The sequence below is a fragment of the Pungitius pungitius genome, chromosome 3 (assembly GCF_949316345.1).
Source record: "Pungitius pungitius chromosome 3, fPunPun2.1, whole genome shotgun sequence".
NCBI classification, from domain to species: Eukaryota; Metazoa; Chordata; class Actinopteri; order Perciformes; family Gasterosteidae; genus Pungitius; species Pungitius pungitius.
In genome coordinates this window covers 16,037,959-16,054,075 of record NC_084902.1, presented here as the reverse complement: position 1 = coordinate 16,054,075, position 16,117 = coordinate 16,037,959, and the positions used below count along the sequence as shown (strand labels likewise).

Here is a 16,117-nt window from a genome sequence, read left to right as displayed (position 1 = left end):
AATAAGTGCATTTCAACTATAAGGATACAAACCCAGAAGAACAAGAAAGTGCAATTTCATCAAATAAGCCAATTTACAACTTGTTATAGATAAGAGACATTATAAGTACAATTTAAGTGCTACAATTCTTAGCATTCTTAGCATTCCTTTGGAGGCAAGACAGTATCCACCTGATGAATGACAATCCATTATTCCATGTCATTGTAGCTCAGGTTGGGTGTTTACCAGTCTCCTGCAGCCGGCTGACCCCCCGCAGCAGTGTCAGCGCTGAAAGGTCCGCTCCCCCATATATGCATTGCTTCCTGTGTTTGCCCAAAGGATCCAGAAGAGCAGCAGCGCTCGGGTGAACAGATGTCAGTGTGTCAGAATCTCAAACACTTGGGGATACATACGTATCAGAAATATTGAACATAACTTTTAATTTGTGAGAAGATTCCCTCAATAACTGCGCTAAGCTGTAAACTCAAGGGACGAATACACCAACCCACACACAGGTACGCATAAACACACGCTAACCAGCAAAAGAAACCTATGGTTGTGCTTGAAACTCAAGCCTCACAATGAGATTCGTCGCTGACAGACGGGGTACAAATGTCCACCTCGGTAACATGCAGGATTCTGATGGCAGGCGCGACGTGAAGTCAACGGTGCAACAAGCTGCTCCCGTGGCATTGGCGTGCAGCGCTCCACCCCCTCCCCCTCATTCGTCTGGCCACCGTCTCCAGTTCCCGCTGCTCGGCTTTTTGCCCTCTCGCTCGAGAGCTCACAGACGCGCGGCCGCGGCCCTATGGACAGCTCTAAAGTCAATAAACCCTTTCTTCTTCATCAGCGAGTGTATGCTAGAGCATCCTGCAGTTTGTTTGGACTTGTTGGGACTCACCGCGGGATGTACAGGTTCTTTTGGGTCTCTTACAAGCTGCCACTTAAACAGAAAACCACTAAAGGCTCTTTGACTTCATATCTGTATTCATTAGGCAATTCAATTAAAATAATCACAAATGCAGATAAGATTCAGGGTTTTTTTATCAAATCAAAAGGTTAAGTTAAAACATGTGGAAAAGGTATAGAGTATTTTATGCGAGTAAAGGAAGGACAGTATTACTGAAATATTATGTTATCAGTACCTGACTAAGAAGCTACTTTAATTGTCACATATTTAGCATAAAAAAAGCTTTGAAGACTCCCATAATTTTACACTGGATAAGGCCCTTTCAGTTAGTGTAGTACATCTCTGCTTCCTCCCTCTGGACACAGAGCTGAACACATCAGCACTGAAAACCCAGCGCACAAGAAGTGCCTGGTGGCTCGGCTTAATGATCCGTTCCAATAACTCCCATCTGGCAGCAGGAAGTGAACTCTGGCAGAAACAGACACCTAATGGGACAAAGTAAGAAATGATGCTGGTTGGCACTTGGCAGAGGCGGAGTACAAATGCAGCCACAGACTGCGAGCGAATGGTTGGGAAATAAGGAATATGAAACAAATAGGTTGCATTCAGCAGTAACAAGGCAGTGTCTATTTTGTCGACGAAAACCATGCCGAAAAATTTCCTTTAACAACCTTTGTCCCATGACCAAGATGAGACTAACATGTGACGAAAACGGATCTTTAAAAATAAAACCTATGACTAATTCGAAAATGTTGATGGTTGAAGTCACAGTACTATTTTTCCCCTTAATTGAGTGACGCTGAGTGTGAAAAGTGGTAGAATCCTTTTTAAGAACGATCTCCGTTGGCTATTTAGCGGCACCCCCCAGTTTTCATGGGAAGTAGCAAGTCTTCTCGAGTCAAAAGGCTCGAGTCCAGGTGAAGTCACGAGTCATCGATGTTAAAGTCCAAGTCGAGTTGCAAGTCTTTGTACATTTTGTCGAGTCGAGTCTGAAGTCATCAAATTCATGACTCGAGTCCAAGTCACATGACTCGAGTCCACACCTCTGCAACACAGCAACCCGCAAGAGGCGCATAGCCTTAAATAAAGTGATGTAACGTTATGTCTTGATGCGAGGCTTTAGAAATGAACAAAGGGATTCTGTGTTTGCTCATAAAGTCTGAAACGGGTCATTTGGCCAATGTTTTGATAACCGACCAAAGCCAGCGGACCGACTACACCCCCCTTGCCCGGCCAAACCGTTCGCCCGACCACTAGCGGTCACTGGAAGATGGGTTCTCATTTTATTTGTTTCAGGCTGGAGTCAAGCCCAGCTAACATTGAGCAGAAAGATGGGTACATCCTGGATTGGGCATCAGACAATCACAGAGCCCACACAGATACAAACAACTATTCCGCTCATAACCATACATCTACAGGCAATTTAGAGTCAGTCAGTCAGTCTTTGGACTGTGGGAGAAGGACAGGGTACCCAGAGTGAACCCACCCAAACACGGAGAGAACATGCAGACTGCACACTGAGAGGCCACTGGGCGGAGTCAAACACAGAACCTTCTTACTGGGAGGCAACAGTGCTAACCGCCACACCACCGTGCCGCCCCAGTAGCCACTCATATTCTATTTATGCTGTACATCAGCCTTACTTATCAGAACAACACAAACATCCAGGCTCCCTCATGTGCTTCAAAGCTGAACCGTAGATATAAAAGATGACCAAGACTACGGTCGATATTCTTCTAACGACCCTAAATCAATACTGACTACAGAGACGACTGCTTTTCAGCATGGTGACGGAAAAGAACACTAAACTAGTGATTACGAATCAATAGTCAATCAGAAATAATATGGCCATACTGATGTGGATTGATATTGCATTACACTCCAAACCCTCCCCAAGAAATGACCCTGGCCGACTGACTGTGGGAGTGAGACGTGAGTCTCTGTCATCACCTAGTGGTCAAACACAAACAAAGTGAGCCGCTACCCGCAGCCCCACAGTAACAAAAATCATAACCAGCCTGCATTAGAAAGAACACTGAAGCAGCAGATGACCCCGCAACATATTCAGCTCATTAAGGGCCAACCAGACGTGGTTCTACATCTGTAAATTAGCTCAGTAACATGTTGGAGTCTGGGGAATTTCCTTGTCCGCACTCAATTTGCAGCTCGGCTAAATACTTGTCTTCTCTCTGCAAACGTTCAATCTACAAACTAATTACTCCTCGCGCTGCCTGCTCTGTGTGACCAAATTATAAAGAAAAAAAACGTGAATTTGTTACCACGGAAATACGAGAAGCTCCATCGTCAGCCTGGCATCAGAACGTGGCGGTACGAGGAGCGGTGGCCCATGAGAGCAAATTGGCATGATGTGAAATGGAAATGTGCGTTTGCCCATTGCAAGAGGGGAGCATCCTCAAGGAAAAGGACGAGGAGAAGAAAGAACGTAAAGAAAGATTGAATGAATCAAACCCATCGTTAAAGTTTATGATGCCGGTGAGAAGTTGAGTCGTTAAATGAGGACACACGCAGACGGGCCTCTCCGACCCGCGCAGGCATCACACACAGAATGCTGGATCCTTCTTATCTCTGACCCTGCACCGCCAGCACATTAACTTTGGGGATTATGTTTTCATGAGAGAAAATGCTAGGGCCACACAGGCTGCAGTCAGCTGTGTCATTGTCTTGAGTAAAAATTTTACTCAGCGCCTAACGGGAGGTTTGATTTCAGGGTCAAAGCAAAAGAAGTTCATGTTTTTGTTGCAACAACAATAACTGATTATTCCCCCCATCCAATGGTAGTGGAAACACTAGTGGTGATGGTGTCCTTTTCTATGGCCATACATACATCCTCGTCTCAATACTGTAAGAGGTTAGGCGACACATATACAAACTTGGTATTAAAATGAACAATGCTTCATTTGACCAAGTAATCAATATGCTTGGTATTGACAAAGACGTTCAAAAACAACATCGTTTTATGTTCAAGTTTCTGACAGACAATGTTCCCAAATAGCCACACGACAACTGGTAGCCCTGTACTCTGAAAATCTGGCCTTAATGGAAGAGGGGCAAGAAGAAAGCTGCTGTTGAAAGTAAATAACAAAACCCATTTGGAGGTCAGCACAAGCCATGTGGGAGACACACCAAACATCTGGATGAAGGTGCTTTGGTCAGATGAGACCAGAATGGAACGTTTTGGCCTCAATGCAAAACGCTGTGTGTGGTGGCAACGAAACACAACCCGAGCACACCATCCCAACAATGAAACATGGTGCTGGTAGCACTGTGGGGATCCTTCTGTGGGGATCCTTCCCTTTAGCAGGTACAGGGAAACTAGTCAGAATTAAGGGAAAGATGGATAAAGCCAAATACAGGGCAATCCTTAAAGAAAATAGAAAAGACTTGAGACTGGGGCAGGAGTTCATCTTCCAGCAGGACAATGACGCTAAACAACCACATCTACAATGGAATGGTTTAGGTCAGAGAATGTTAATGTTTTAAAATGGCCCAGTTAAAGTCAACACCTCAATCCAATTGAGAATATATCGAAAGATTTGAAATTGTTGTTCAAAAGAATGTCTCCAGCCAATCTGACTGAGCTTTATCTTTTTTGACAAGAAAATTGAGTGAACCACATTTCCACATCTAGATGTGCAAAGCTGGTGGAGACATACCCCAAAAGACTCACAGCTGTAAGTAAGTTCTCGCATGTATAATCATTAGTAATGCAAGGCAATGTAAAAAGGCATAATAAGAATCCTGTAGGGAAAATGTGATATTGTGACACCCCCACCTCTCCATTTATTCTGATTTTTACTTTACATATTCATCAGTTTATTTCCTGCTCTGTGCTGTAGCGACACCTGATTTCTTTTCACATTTTATCTCACTTAATCACAGTATCTCACCATATCACATTTTATCTAATCTTTTTACAGTGTATCTCATCACTCTCAGTTAAGGCAAGTGTTTGAGCAGGACAAAACGCTATCAGGTAGATATGATGTAAAAGTGGACAGTGCCTTAAAGAAACGGAACATTCATTTAATCTCAGATTAAGAGGGCCTTTCTTCCAATCTCACTGTTTTTGTGACAACTCATATTTAATACCAACGATTACTGGAATGAGGTGGAAGGAAAATGTACTAAACTATCATAATATAAACAGTATCTAGGCAGTCTTCTTAAACAGTAGCCCTAACAAAAACATTTTTGATTGGATTAATTAGCGAGTCTTTCTGGGGACCAAAGGTGTTTATACAGATTTTATTTTCCCCACAAAAACCTGTTGCTCAAAAAGCATATTTAATACCTGCACGTGTTCTCTTTACCATCCCATCAGTCCTGAATATGGAAGAGGCTGACTGGGCCTCTTCCTGCTCGTTTTCCTTACCGCTTTCTTATGAGTCACGCGCTCCTCACAAGTCAGCGAGGTGGGCGTCTTCGCTCCCAACGAGCCTCCGCTTCGCGCACTCTGAGGGGTCTGGTGTCTATCAACCCATCTGCCCCACCACCTTCTCTCCTCGCTCAGATGGAGCCGAGATGGTGGAAGCTCAATAACTCGCAAGTGCCTGATCGTAGACCTCCGTGCGGAAACGCTGAAAATAAACCTGCTGGAGGGCGCCTGGAGTACCAGTTTAAGATGATGCAACACCCTCCCTGCGAAATTGTAGCGCAAGCGGCTCGATAACGCAAACCAGTACGGTTCTCGCTTTTGAATGCTTAACTTTCATGGGCTTATTTCTCTTTGTGTTGTTCGGCTAACAGCTATAGAGGCTTGTACATCGCAGGGAGGACAGGGTCTGACCTTTGCCCTTTTGGCACTGCTCATGATGTGGCCCAGATCCTCCATGTCGATCACTGAACCAGACTTCGTCCCAGCTTGCGGTCCAGACTCCTCCTCGTCACTGCTGGACTCGACCAGGTCCGTCTGAAACAAGGAAGAAGAGACGAGAGAGTTAAAAATGAAAAAGGTTCAAAATTACAACAATTTGATCCTGGAATACCGCATTTACCTGTCAGCAGTGACTGTTTACGACTTAGTCGGCGTTTCTGCTGTACACTGAATGTGCTACCATGTGATGTGGCAACACAGCAATAGCAAAAGCTGCTCACAGTAATATCAAAAGCAGGTCACACAAACCACTCTCTTTCCAAGGTTTGTCGTTACCCGGAATGTGCCCAGAGGAACACCTGTACATGCGAACTGAGCATTTATTCATCCCACATGGGAGTAAATGCGGATGTGGTACAGCAGGTGGATACATCAGGATGATGCTCCCCTTGAATCAGACCTCAGCTACTCTTAGTTTCAGTTGAGCGGCACGGCGGACGGATAGAGGAAACAGTCTTGGCTGGAGCTGACTCCGAGGAGCCCGTTGCTGCCATGACAACCGGTCATCTGCGTGTGCACACCGTGGTGCATATGGAAGCTGTTATCAGCAGGCTAAAGAAACCAGGAGGCGCCGCTGCCCTCGGGGGAAGAAGAGTCTCGCCTGAAGGACAACTTTGACATGTGGACAGGGGGAGGTGGGGATCAAAGAGAGTTTGCCATCTGGGGACAACCGCCTCTGACTGTCGTGTGAAATGAGTTATTCCAGTGAAAGAGGAAAAAACGATCCATTCTCATGAATTCCTGATAAGATTGGAAATGGCACTGCAGAAGTGCAGCGTCCAAGATGGCCGACTTCAGCGTCCCATCAAGACTGACGATGTGCAACCGTCACCATTTTGTTGTCTCATGTTTGTTAACACCATGGCTTTTGTCTTGTGTTTGATTGCTATTGAGCAGCCACTTAAACCGAGTTGAGCTCATCCTAATCTTACACAACACAAAATGTGCGCGCACACACACACACACACAAATTGTTTCGCTCGCAGTTCACTCTTCACGCCTCTCTAGTGAAATACATTTTTTTCTGTTACCTCAGAGCTGTTGTTCTCCTCTTCCTCCTCCTCCTCCTCTTCCTGCCCATCACTCCTCTGGCTCTTACAGGAGCCTCCGGTCTTATAGTTCCCGCTGCAGCTCTTCTTCTCGCCCTCAACCAGAGCCTGGAGGCGGCTCAGGAACTTGACCTTCCAGGCCACAAAGTCAGCCTGAACGCTGCCGTTACGACTCTTCACCACATTACAGTCGCCCTCTCCTCTGGTCATGACTCGCACGGCGCTCAGCATCCAGAGCCATTTGTCCACGTTGGTACCCACCTGGTTGGCCACAAAGGGAAGTAGGTTAGATGGAGTGTAAAGACCTGGAATATACTTCCAACCTTGGAGCGGTGGATATTGTTGGAGCAACTGATCGAAGCAGAGAATATTTTGATAATAAAACTGTTGTGAAGAGCAGTTCTGACCGTATTATAGTGGCCGACGTAGACAGAGTTGCCGAGGCCGAACACTGCGTAGCGGAGGCCTTTGAGGTATGTCTTCCCGTATCGGAAGTCGGTGGAGGCCTCTTGCAACCACTTGCAGAACCACTCTGCGTTCTCTGTGGGCTGTCCATCCGTGTAAGTCGCCAAGAGGAACACGCACACTGACTTGTTGGTGCACTGATCAGAGAAGTAACAGAAACGTTTTTGGAATCATAGGGGGTTTGACATTTTTTTAAATATTTGGAAACATTTTACTTTAAGCCTCTGGTGGCCATCAGTAACAACCACTTTTAAAATAAAATAAATGGGCTCCCCTAAAGATAAATCTATTTTAATATGTGTTGCATTAGTCATACTTTTACCAACCAAAGCTGTGGAACTACTTAGGAACAACTGAGCCGTCTTTATTTATTACAAAGCACTGCACAAACACATTGCTCCAGGAGACTTGCTGCCAATACGCACATTTTCAGATTTATTACTCACTGAAGTCAGCCTTCTTCCAGGCAAACATTTCTTGTGAAGGACAGCAGAAGATCAATCTGGATTAAATCTACATCATCGCCTTCAGGGTTAAGTCTACCTTTGCGTGTCTAGCGGAGTCTTAGCTGTCCAACGGACGGTGCCTTTGCGACTGATGGTCAAGGATCGGCTGTATCTAGAGAGCGACTAGTGCCTGTGGACATTTCTCCTGCACAGCTTTTCAATTGCTGAAAAATACAACAGGGCCCTTCTGAATAAAATAGTAGCTTCCTCCACTGCTGCGTTGAGCAGCCTGAGAATAGTTATTAATCTCTCAGCGCTTTACACGCTGCCTCTGGGCCATGAAAATGAATTAAAAAACAATACAGCGATGAATACATCAATCTTTCTTCAGTTAAGTAGGATTAATTTATCTGCTCTCTGTGCCGAGCGTGTGTGAGGAATCAAATCAGTGCGGGAAAAAACAGATTCACAGTTGAGCGGGAACTTTCCAGAGGCTGAGGCTGTTTGTTGTTGAGCTTTCAGTGAAACGCACACAGTGGGATTTATTTCACTTTTCTGGTCTTACTTTTGAGAGATCATCGCACCGGAGCAACTCCTCAGTTAACAAATGCATTAATGAATCCCTTATCAGGTCACGTTTAGTGGTTTTATGTTGTCACTGCGGCTGCAACATCATTGTTGTGTCGCGCAATTATCATTAAAAAAAACCTTGGGTGACGCTCTGGAAATGTGACAATCATATGTAATTGGGAGAGAATCAGAGACTCTGAATAATAATTCTTTGCGGCCCGGTAACACCCGTTTTGTATTTTTCTTTATTTTTTGTAAATTATTTATTGTTCTGACAGCTCAGGTCCCTTCAAACAAAAATCGACATCCTTTTGTGCACTTTATCAAAAAAAGCTTATATATTTGGCAGAAGCACACATGTTTATGTTTTTTGTGTAAGTTCATTTTTTGTTTAATAATTACTAACTTTTTGTTCACTTTCTGAGGCATTTTTGCACTGTGAATTTGCACTACGAGTCCAGTTTCTGAATAAAGGGATGTAAATGAATGGTTTTTGGTTTCATATTCGTTTAAAATAATCAACAAATGAATGCATTATCAAAATAATCGTCAGGCGTCTCTAGGCGGTGGATCTTTCTTTATTTAACTAAATAAGAACAAAGCATCTTGTCTTTAGACCGAGGCTTACCTCGTCGGCAAGCTGGTCGTCTGGATCGTAGTCTTTGATGTCGATCACCTCTGCTGGTACACCAGACTTCTTCACCTCTTCCGACAGCTCTACAGCAAACCCCTGCACAAATAAAAAGTCTCACTCAAAGCTGTCACCTATAAATATATTACACCTCTACAGCCAAGAATGAAATCTTGTTATTGTGAAAAAATAGTATGCTGAGATTTTGTACTTGCATGTGATTATTTTATGACATTTTGCACTATAATATTCTGTCTGCTATTCTTTAGCGGAAACAACAGTGAGGTAGAATATCATAACCACTGTCGATCTTAATTATGTCGTTCCTGTCTACATGTTACCAAAATGAGCCGGGGAGAATGTTTTCCGAAAACAGTGTCTGGTAATACCTTTGCTGTTCCGGTTTGCGAGCCATAGAAGATTTTAACTGCAGACACGTTAGAAGCAGTGTCTGCAAAGCTGTCGTTGCTTTTCACAGCTTTGGAATCTTTCGAGAAGTGTTTCTGCAAAAGCATACGGACGAAGAAATGATTAACAACTTCAGGATAATGAGTGACAGCCGGTCATAAAATGATATACGTCCAAAAAAGTATGAGCAGTGCCTCCAATACTTCCACTGAGAAGCAGCAGCCAGTGACATGGGGGTTAGAAGAGTTCAGACAAATCAGCACTTTAGAACAGGAAAGTGTGTCCACCATCACATATACCTGAAGCAGAGGGAGCAGTAAGTGACAACTCACCTTCTTCTGAGCCACCTTCAGCGAGAACCAGACCCCAAAGACGAGTGCGGCAGCTGAATACAAGTACAGCCTGTTGTGCCACAGCGACTTTAGATAGCTCTCACTGGGACTGAGGGCATTCTGTGAGACTGGAGGGAGAATTATATTGGTTGCGTCTTCACTTTAAAATTGTATGAATAGTAGGCCTAACTGTTTGCTAACTGGACTACGTACACAAATGCACAGCAGCAGTTGACGCTAATACTATGGCAGCGACCTTAAGTCACCCAGATAAAAGGCGGGTGACTAGCAATGTGTGCTAGCTAGCAATGTTACTAACAATGGCTAAAAGATGACGCCAAGTTACTTTAGTGTTTGGTTAACATGTGAAATGAGCTCACCTTTGGTGTCCGCGGCAGACATGCGATTTATGCAGAGCGTAATATACACAAAGAAGCTCAGCATAGCTGCAAATAGTGTATGAAAACCCACAGTCCTCCTGCAGCTGATGTTGTGTGCAACCTGTCCCTGGCGAACGAGCATGCTGGGAAGTGTAGTTCGCTATGTGGTTGATAGCATCCTATGAGTGTCGTGGCAAAAAACAATCGATTTCTCGTCACAAAGCACGTGGCAAACAGAGACTGGAACTTGTTTTATCTGATAATAAAGAAGCGTCATGCAGTTATGACGTATTATTGGTCTTACCACGGACGTTAGCGTCTTACTGGTTCCCTCTGGTATTGGGTGTTATTGTTGAAAAAACCAAGATTTGTTTGTTCATGATTCTTGATTTTTTCCTTGACAAAGGTATTTCACTGCACTGCTATAATTCGGGAAGCGATAACGAACTCGCAGGAAGTTAGTGTTAAGGAACTACACCATGGTCACATGACAACGTTAATATTTCAATAAGAGCGGACGACTTGTGATGACGTTTGTAGTCTCACTCGAGGAAGTTTTTACCAATCGTGTTTTGAAGATTTGTAAAAGCTTTACAAGACGTGTATGTGCTGGCGTATTTATATATTAAAACTTAACTTTGAAGTCCCTTAACCTTCTGATATTTAAGGTATCTAACGTTAAACTAAACAAATTAAAACCCGTTGACTTCAATACGAGGGAACAGGAAATGCATAAACTTCCTGGTTTTAGAACTCATTCTCGATGCACTACAGTAGTCATGGTAGTATTTCTTTTTAAATAAAATGATAATAAGAAACAAAATTATTTTAAAAAACGAAGAAATAAAACCGGAACTGTGTTACGATGTCCATGTTTCCCTGCGGACACTTCTTGATAGCGCACCCCTGGTGCATTAACAACGCAGTTATCTGAGAGCATATTTTTTTCTTGTCAACAGCAGCATTGTGACAGAGCACTCTGTCCTAACAAACACAATTATGTCTATATTTACGCCAACAAACCAAATACGACTGACAAATGTGGCGGTGGTGAGGATGAAGAAGGGAGGGAAGCGGTTTGAAATCGCCTGCTACAAGAATAAAGTTGTGAACTGGAGAGCGGGAGCGTGAGTAACATTCAATGTCAACAGCTGCAATGTTTTATTTATTATTTAACCAAATAACAACGAAATGTGTCGCCAATATTCTCTCAAAGTCAACAGACATTTGCTGTCTCCCTCTGTAAGAGGCAACGTAATGGCCATCGATGCTACAGTATCGATCCCTCAATGTATGTTTTCTTGCAGAGAGAAAGACCTGGACGAGGTCCTGCAGACTCAGTCAGTCTTCGTTAACGTGTCCAAAGGCCAGGTGGCTAAGAAGGAGGATTTGACCAAGTCGTTTGGGACAGATGATCTGACAGAAATCTGTAAACAGGTAGTAAATATGTACCTGTCCACATCTTACCCTCAAAGGCCTCGGCTGTATTCACCCTCACTTCCTGGCCCTTTTAAAAAAAATTCCCCTTGAACAGATCCTGGCGAAAGGAGAACTCCAAGTGTCGGACAAGGAAAGACATTCTCAGCTGGAGACGATGTTCAGGGACATTGCAACTATTGTGGCTGAGAAGTGTGTCAACCCTGAGACCAAGAGGCCGTATACAGTCAGTCTCATTGAGGGGGCGATGAAGGAAATCCACTACTCCGTTAAGGCCAACAAGAGCACAAAACAGCAGGTGAGGGGACGCATATTATCTGTCACATAGCTTGTGATTGTAGGCATACGCTGAATGTATTTGAACTGCATTTGTTTAATTGTGTAGACCTGAAACAAATGATCCTAATTCAAGAAGTAAGTTTGTGAATGTATGTTTCCCGCAGAAATAACGCTTCTTGACATTGCAAAGAATTAATTTGCTGTGACTGCTCCCATTGGCTTCCCCTGAAGCTAATGCCCTTGAATTCTACAACAATAGAAGAATGTATCTTTTGTCCTACCTGGAGTGTGATTTTTCTTGTCACTTTTGCGTGACTACTGACAAATGTGGTTCCCTTTCGAGGCTCTGGAGGTGATCCGGCAGCTGAAGGAGTCCATGGGGATCCAGAGGGCCCACATGAGGCTGCGGTTGGTGCTGCCAGCCAAAGAGGCCAAGCGGCTGAAGGAGAAACTAAAGCCACTCCTGCAGGTTGTGGAGAGTGAGGATTTTGATGAGCAGCTGGAAATGGTGAGGAGGAGGGGGGAGTGGAGAATAATGTCAAAATACGCACTTTTATCTTCTCTGCCTTCTGTTTTGTTACATTGAGATTCTGTATTTCTAGCCCATGCCACCTTTTTATCCTCATCCTCAGGTGTGTCTGGTGGATCCTGGCTGCTTCAGGGAGATCGATGAGCTGATCCGCAGTGAGACCAGAGGCAGAGGTTCTCTGGAGGTTGTCAGTCTGAAGGATGTGGAAGAGGGGGAGGAGAAATTTTAGAAACCACTACCAGTCCCGACTCTGTACCTTATCCCAACTAACTAAAAGCAAACTCTAAAAGTCTATATTGTTTTTGAGATTCTGTTCCTGAGTCTCTCTCTCTCTATGATTAAATGATTTGTTTAACTTAATGAAAACCTTTGCCAGATTTGCATGCTGGGTGGAATGTATTTTCTAAAGTTAGTTTGAGCATTTATAACTAAACGCGCAGGTCAGTCAACTGTTCTGGTTTGCATTCACCAACTTCTTTTTTTACTTTTTTTTATTTCCGTACCATCAACAAAACTTTTCAGACTGTGTGCCACATGCCAAAACCCCCAGTTGTATGGATAATTATCTCAACTTGATAACTTATAGTTTGTCAAAATGAATAAGCTTGCTATGGAGAAAATAAATATGTTATGACATTTCTGTTGCTGTGTAAACATCTTTCAAATGTATAGTTGACATTACATGTCATTTAGATGACTCATTTATCCAAAGCGACTTACATTGCATTTTAACCCATGGCTTACATTTTACCTGGGAAGCGATTAGTCGTTGGGTGTCTTGCTCAGGAACACTTTGACATGGCACATGGAGCAGCCTGGATTCCAACCACATACCTTACTACTACCAGCACATCACACTGCTCCATGCACCACCATCGTTAGTAGGTGATCAAATGAAAAGAGTTTGCAGCACCCCATGTGTGCTGTAAAGGATATGAAATTATAACTACTTCGTAATGTGCAGATCTCTGCCAGGTGTATCTCCTCCTCCCCTCGGTCAAGATGACAATAACGGATTCCTACATCTGGCATCAGGCTCAACTTGGGTGGATCATTGTATATTTGGTATAGTATTATCACCATATTCAAAACAATACTATTCTATGGATTTCTGTTTTTGGCCTAGGAACGTTTTAGGTTATGGTTGGTGATTCCTTCCCTATTTGGTGTCACAGTACAGTCAAGTAAGTTTGGAAAACAAAATGAACTGCAGCCAGGAAGGGTGCTTTTGCATAGTAATAAAGAACTAAAACCATATGTTAGATTAGCTGTGGACAGACATGCACACCCACTTGATTCCTACAGATGTATCATTGCAGAGGGGATGGTATACAATGTTCAGAAAAGAATAAAATACAATAGTGCAAATAATCAGTAACTTTTATTACAAATAAATGCAAAATTCCCCCCTAACAGTTTTCACAACATTACATCATATACCGGGATTTTAAAACAGTAAAAGAGGGTCCTCTGCCGTTGTCCTCTACAATTCTTCAGGGGAATTTAAAGAAGAAAGCAAAAAAGATATCAGCTTTTCCACATATTGCACTTTCCCGATTTTTGCATTAAATTATTGCAGGCACAATATCCTCAGATTCCCATACTTTCCTGAACCTTGTTTGTGTGTTTTATATTGCAATTTTGCATTTATTCTTTTATTTTATTAATGTAATTCTGAAAAGCCCATTATTGTACATCCATAATTAGTTTATAAATGCATCAACCCTCTCAATGTACTTCCCATGATGTCCTCTTCCTTATTTGTTGACATTTCCAATTAACTTGCTAACGTATGTTTTAAAATCAATGCTAACCATATTACACCAAGTGCTCTGTGTTAAAACGACTTAAAAATCAGTCACCCTTGCAATGCAATTTGCCCCACGATGTCTTTTAGTGCACAATAACTCCCCTCAAAACAAATATGGTAATTGGATTTAAGACTAATGTAAACTTAATTAAGAAAACCTTTCAGAATGATCAGTTTTAGAAACAATAATGTCAGTGAGTAAAGCAAACAGACAAGAATATCGTTCTACAGGGATACTGAAAAGAGAGTAAACTTCTACTTTTTAAAGGCTCAGTTAGATCAGTGCATCATTACTTCACTGGGGAATCCAGAAATATTGATTGCGCCTATTGATCTCCCCTTCAAATCACTCACACCCATTTAAAACGCCCCCCTCAGAGGGGCTCGGCTCTGCGCTCATACTGGCTCTGAGTGAACGCGGTCCTGTTGATCCGACTCAGCGGGTGGCTGGCCTCCTCCTCCCGGTTCTGCGCGTCGTCCCCCGGCCGCTCGGCCGGCCTCTCCCCGGTGGGGCATCTGGTGGCGAGAATCGCCCCTCCGACCACCATCAGGGCGAAGGAGACCCAGCCGAGGTACAGCGCGGGTCCCCAGGCCCTCCTCAGCGGCACGGCGCCCTCCAGCGGCTGCCCGGTGTGATGGCACGTCCAGGCTGTGGGAACAAGCAGCAAGAGCCCGGACAAAACAAAGAGGGCGCCCGCAAACACTTTGACCTGGCGGCGCGCGGGGAACCACACGGCCCCCGCCGCCCCGATCGCCACGGCGAACCCCCCGGCCCCGATGGCGGCCATGATGAGGCCCCTCCACGCCCTAAAGCTCCCCGAGAGAGTCATGAGGGACCGGTAGAAGGAGCAGTGCAGGCTGCCGTCGTGGGCCAGGTCCCAGTGATCCCATTCCAGCCACACTCCGTCCCAGTAGGCCGGCAGCGTGGCCGTGGTGTTGTCCACGGTGCCGCTCACCGTCCACAGCGCCAGGCAGCGGGTGAGGATGGCACACAGCCACCCGACGAGGGCCACACCGAGCGCGGCGAGATCCAGCTGCCACTCCATGATTCCCGACCTGCCCCCCTCCTCCTCTTCCTCCTCCTCCTCCTCCTCCTCCTCCAGCAGCCTGCGGCGGGGTGCAGGGATCGGGGAGTGTCGTTCTTTTAAAAAACGTGTTTGTGCTGGCGTGAGGCAGAGGCTGTTTTGAATGCCTGTTCATTGTGTGTGTGTGTGTGTGTGTGGGCATGGCCTTGGGTGGAGGTGGGGAATCCCTCTGTTTTATCTGCCATGGTTTCAAAACAATCCCTTTCTCCACGTTTCTACGGCACAACGGCTCCACTGTGCTGGGTCATGTATCTGAAAGGGACCCTGTTTAAAGAACTCTTACAGAGATTGGGATGCTCTGATGCTGCTTGGTGGAGAAACGTTGATGGAAAATCACTTAAAATAAATGATTTCAGGACAAATGGAAGGTGTGGAATGGAAGCAGGGGGCGAATCCACTGGTTGCAAAAACAAGTCAGATTGTATAGAAGTCCACGAGAACATAAATCTACTTCTCCCTTGATTTATCCTCAGTAAAAATTGTATACACAAGCTTCTCAAACTGTAGTTTTTTAAAATAATACCTCAAACCATGGTGGTTCACAAAATCAAGGCTACCTGTTGATTCCCAGATGCAAATCACAAGCATGCACATTTTAAACATAGCAAATGTTGTAACTCCACGTTTGGCTGTATTTGTGTACCAATCAACTTTAGCTTTATGAAATGAACTGGAAAGGCCTACCCCATAAAGACTGAAATACCCAGGTAAATCCACATTATGATTTTTGTTTCCCAGACTGCAAATGTAAATAAGCAATCAGGAGACTCTCAAAGTCTTAAACTGAAGGTTTATTGAAGATTGAATTCATGGAGAAGGGAGACACAGCAATACAAGTAAAAAAAATATATGCTGAAAATTTCTTTTTTTCTTCAGTTTTTTTTCCAATGTGTGCAGGAACTACAGCAAGAGG

General features: G+C 44.2%; 3 protein-coding genes across 5 annotated transcripts in view; 1 reads left to right on the top strand and 2 right to left on the bottom strand.

The window, feature by feature from the left end:
* tyw1 (tRNA-yW synthesizing protein 1 homolog (S. cerevisiae)) overlaps nt 1-10,528 on the bottom strand; it is a 40,623-nt gene extending 30,095 nt beyond the window's left edge. For 2 of the 3 annotated variants that reach the window (XM_037466416.2, XM_037466432.2), the window contains exons 1-8: nt 10,369-10,528; nt 10,065-10,243; nt 9,685-9,812; nt 9,334-9,447; nt 8,942-9,043; nt 7,240-7,434; nt 6,815-7,093; nt 5,697-5,819 (exon numbers count right to left, since the gene is read on the bottom strand). In XM_037466416.2, coding sequence (XP_037322313.2) covers nt 5,697-5,819; nt 6,815-7,093; nt 7,240-7,434; nt 8,942-9,043; nt 9,334-9,447; nt 9,685-9,812; nt 10,065-10,206 — 1,083 coding nt within the window. In that variant the 5' untranslated portion in view covers nt 10,207-10,243; nt 10,369-10,528. Of the gene's footprint in view, nt 1-5,696; nt 5,820-6,814; nt 7,094-7,239; nt 7,435-8,941; nt 9,044-9,333; nt 9,448-9,684; nt 9,813-10,064; nt 10,324-10,368 lie in introns of those variants that run through there. The other variant, XM_037466424.2, reaches the window with a different exon arrangement.
* A 406-nt stretch (nt 10,529-10,934) lies between these two features.
* On the top strand, nt 10,935-12,945 carry sbds (SBDS ribosome maturation factor). Its single transcript, XM_037481454.2, has 5 exons — nt 10,935-11,191; nt 11,372-11,501; nt 11,599-11,799; nt 12,124-12,288; nt 12,413-12,945. Exons 1-5 carry the CDS (start codon nt 11,064-11,066, stop codon nt 12,536-12,538), a joined length of 750 nt encoding a protein of 249 aa, XP_037337351.1. The 5' UTR covers nt 10,935-11,063; the 3' UTR covers nt 12,539-12,945.
* A 1,548-nt stretch (nt 12,946-14,493) lies between these two features.
* Nucleotides 14,494-15,165, bottom strand: LOC119224522 (claudin-4-like). Its single transcript, XM_062560882.1, has one exon. The coding sequence runs from the start codon at nt 15,163-15,165 to the stop codon at nt 14,494-14,496; it is 672 nt and encodes a 223-aa protein (XP_062416866.1).
* Nucleotides 15,166-16,117: the final 952 nt, after the last annotated feature.

Excerpts from the sequence above, each read along its gene's own strand:
- sbds (XM_037481454.2), top strand. The coding sequence starts at position 11,064 with ATGTCTATATTTACGCCAACAAACCAAATACGACTGACAAATGTGGCG. Across the intron at positions 11,502-11,598 it reads TGACAGAAATCTGTAAACAG|ATCCTGGCGAAAGGAGAACT; the intron begins GTAGTAAATATG and ends CCCCTTGAACAG. Across the intron at positions 11,800-12,123 it reads ACAAGAGCACAAAACAGCAG|GCTCTGGAGGTGATCCGGCA; the intron begins GTGAGGGGACGC and ends TTCCCTTTCGAG.
- LOC119224522 (XM_062560882.1), bottom strand. The coding sequence starts at position 15,165 with ATGGAGTGGCAGCTGGATCTCGCCGCGCTCGGTGTGGCCCTCGTCGGG.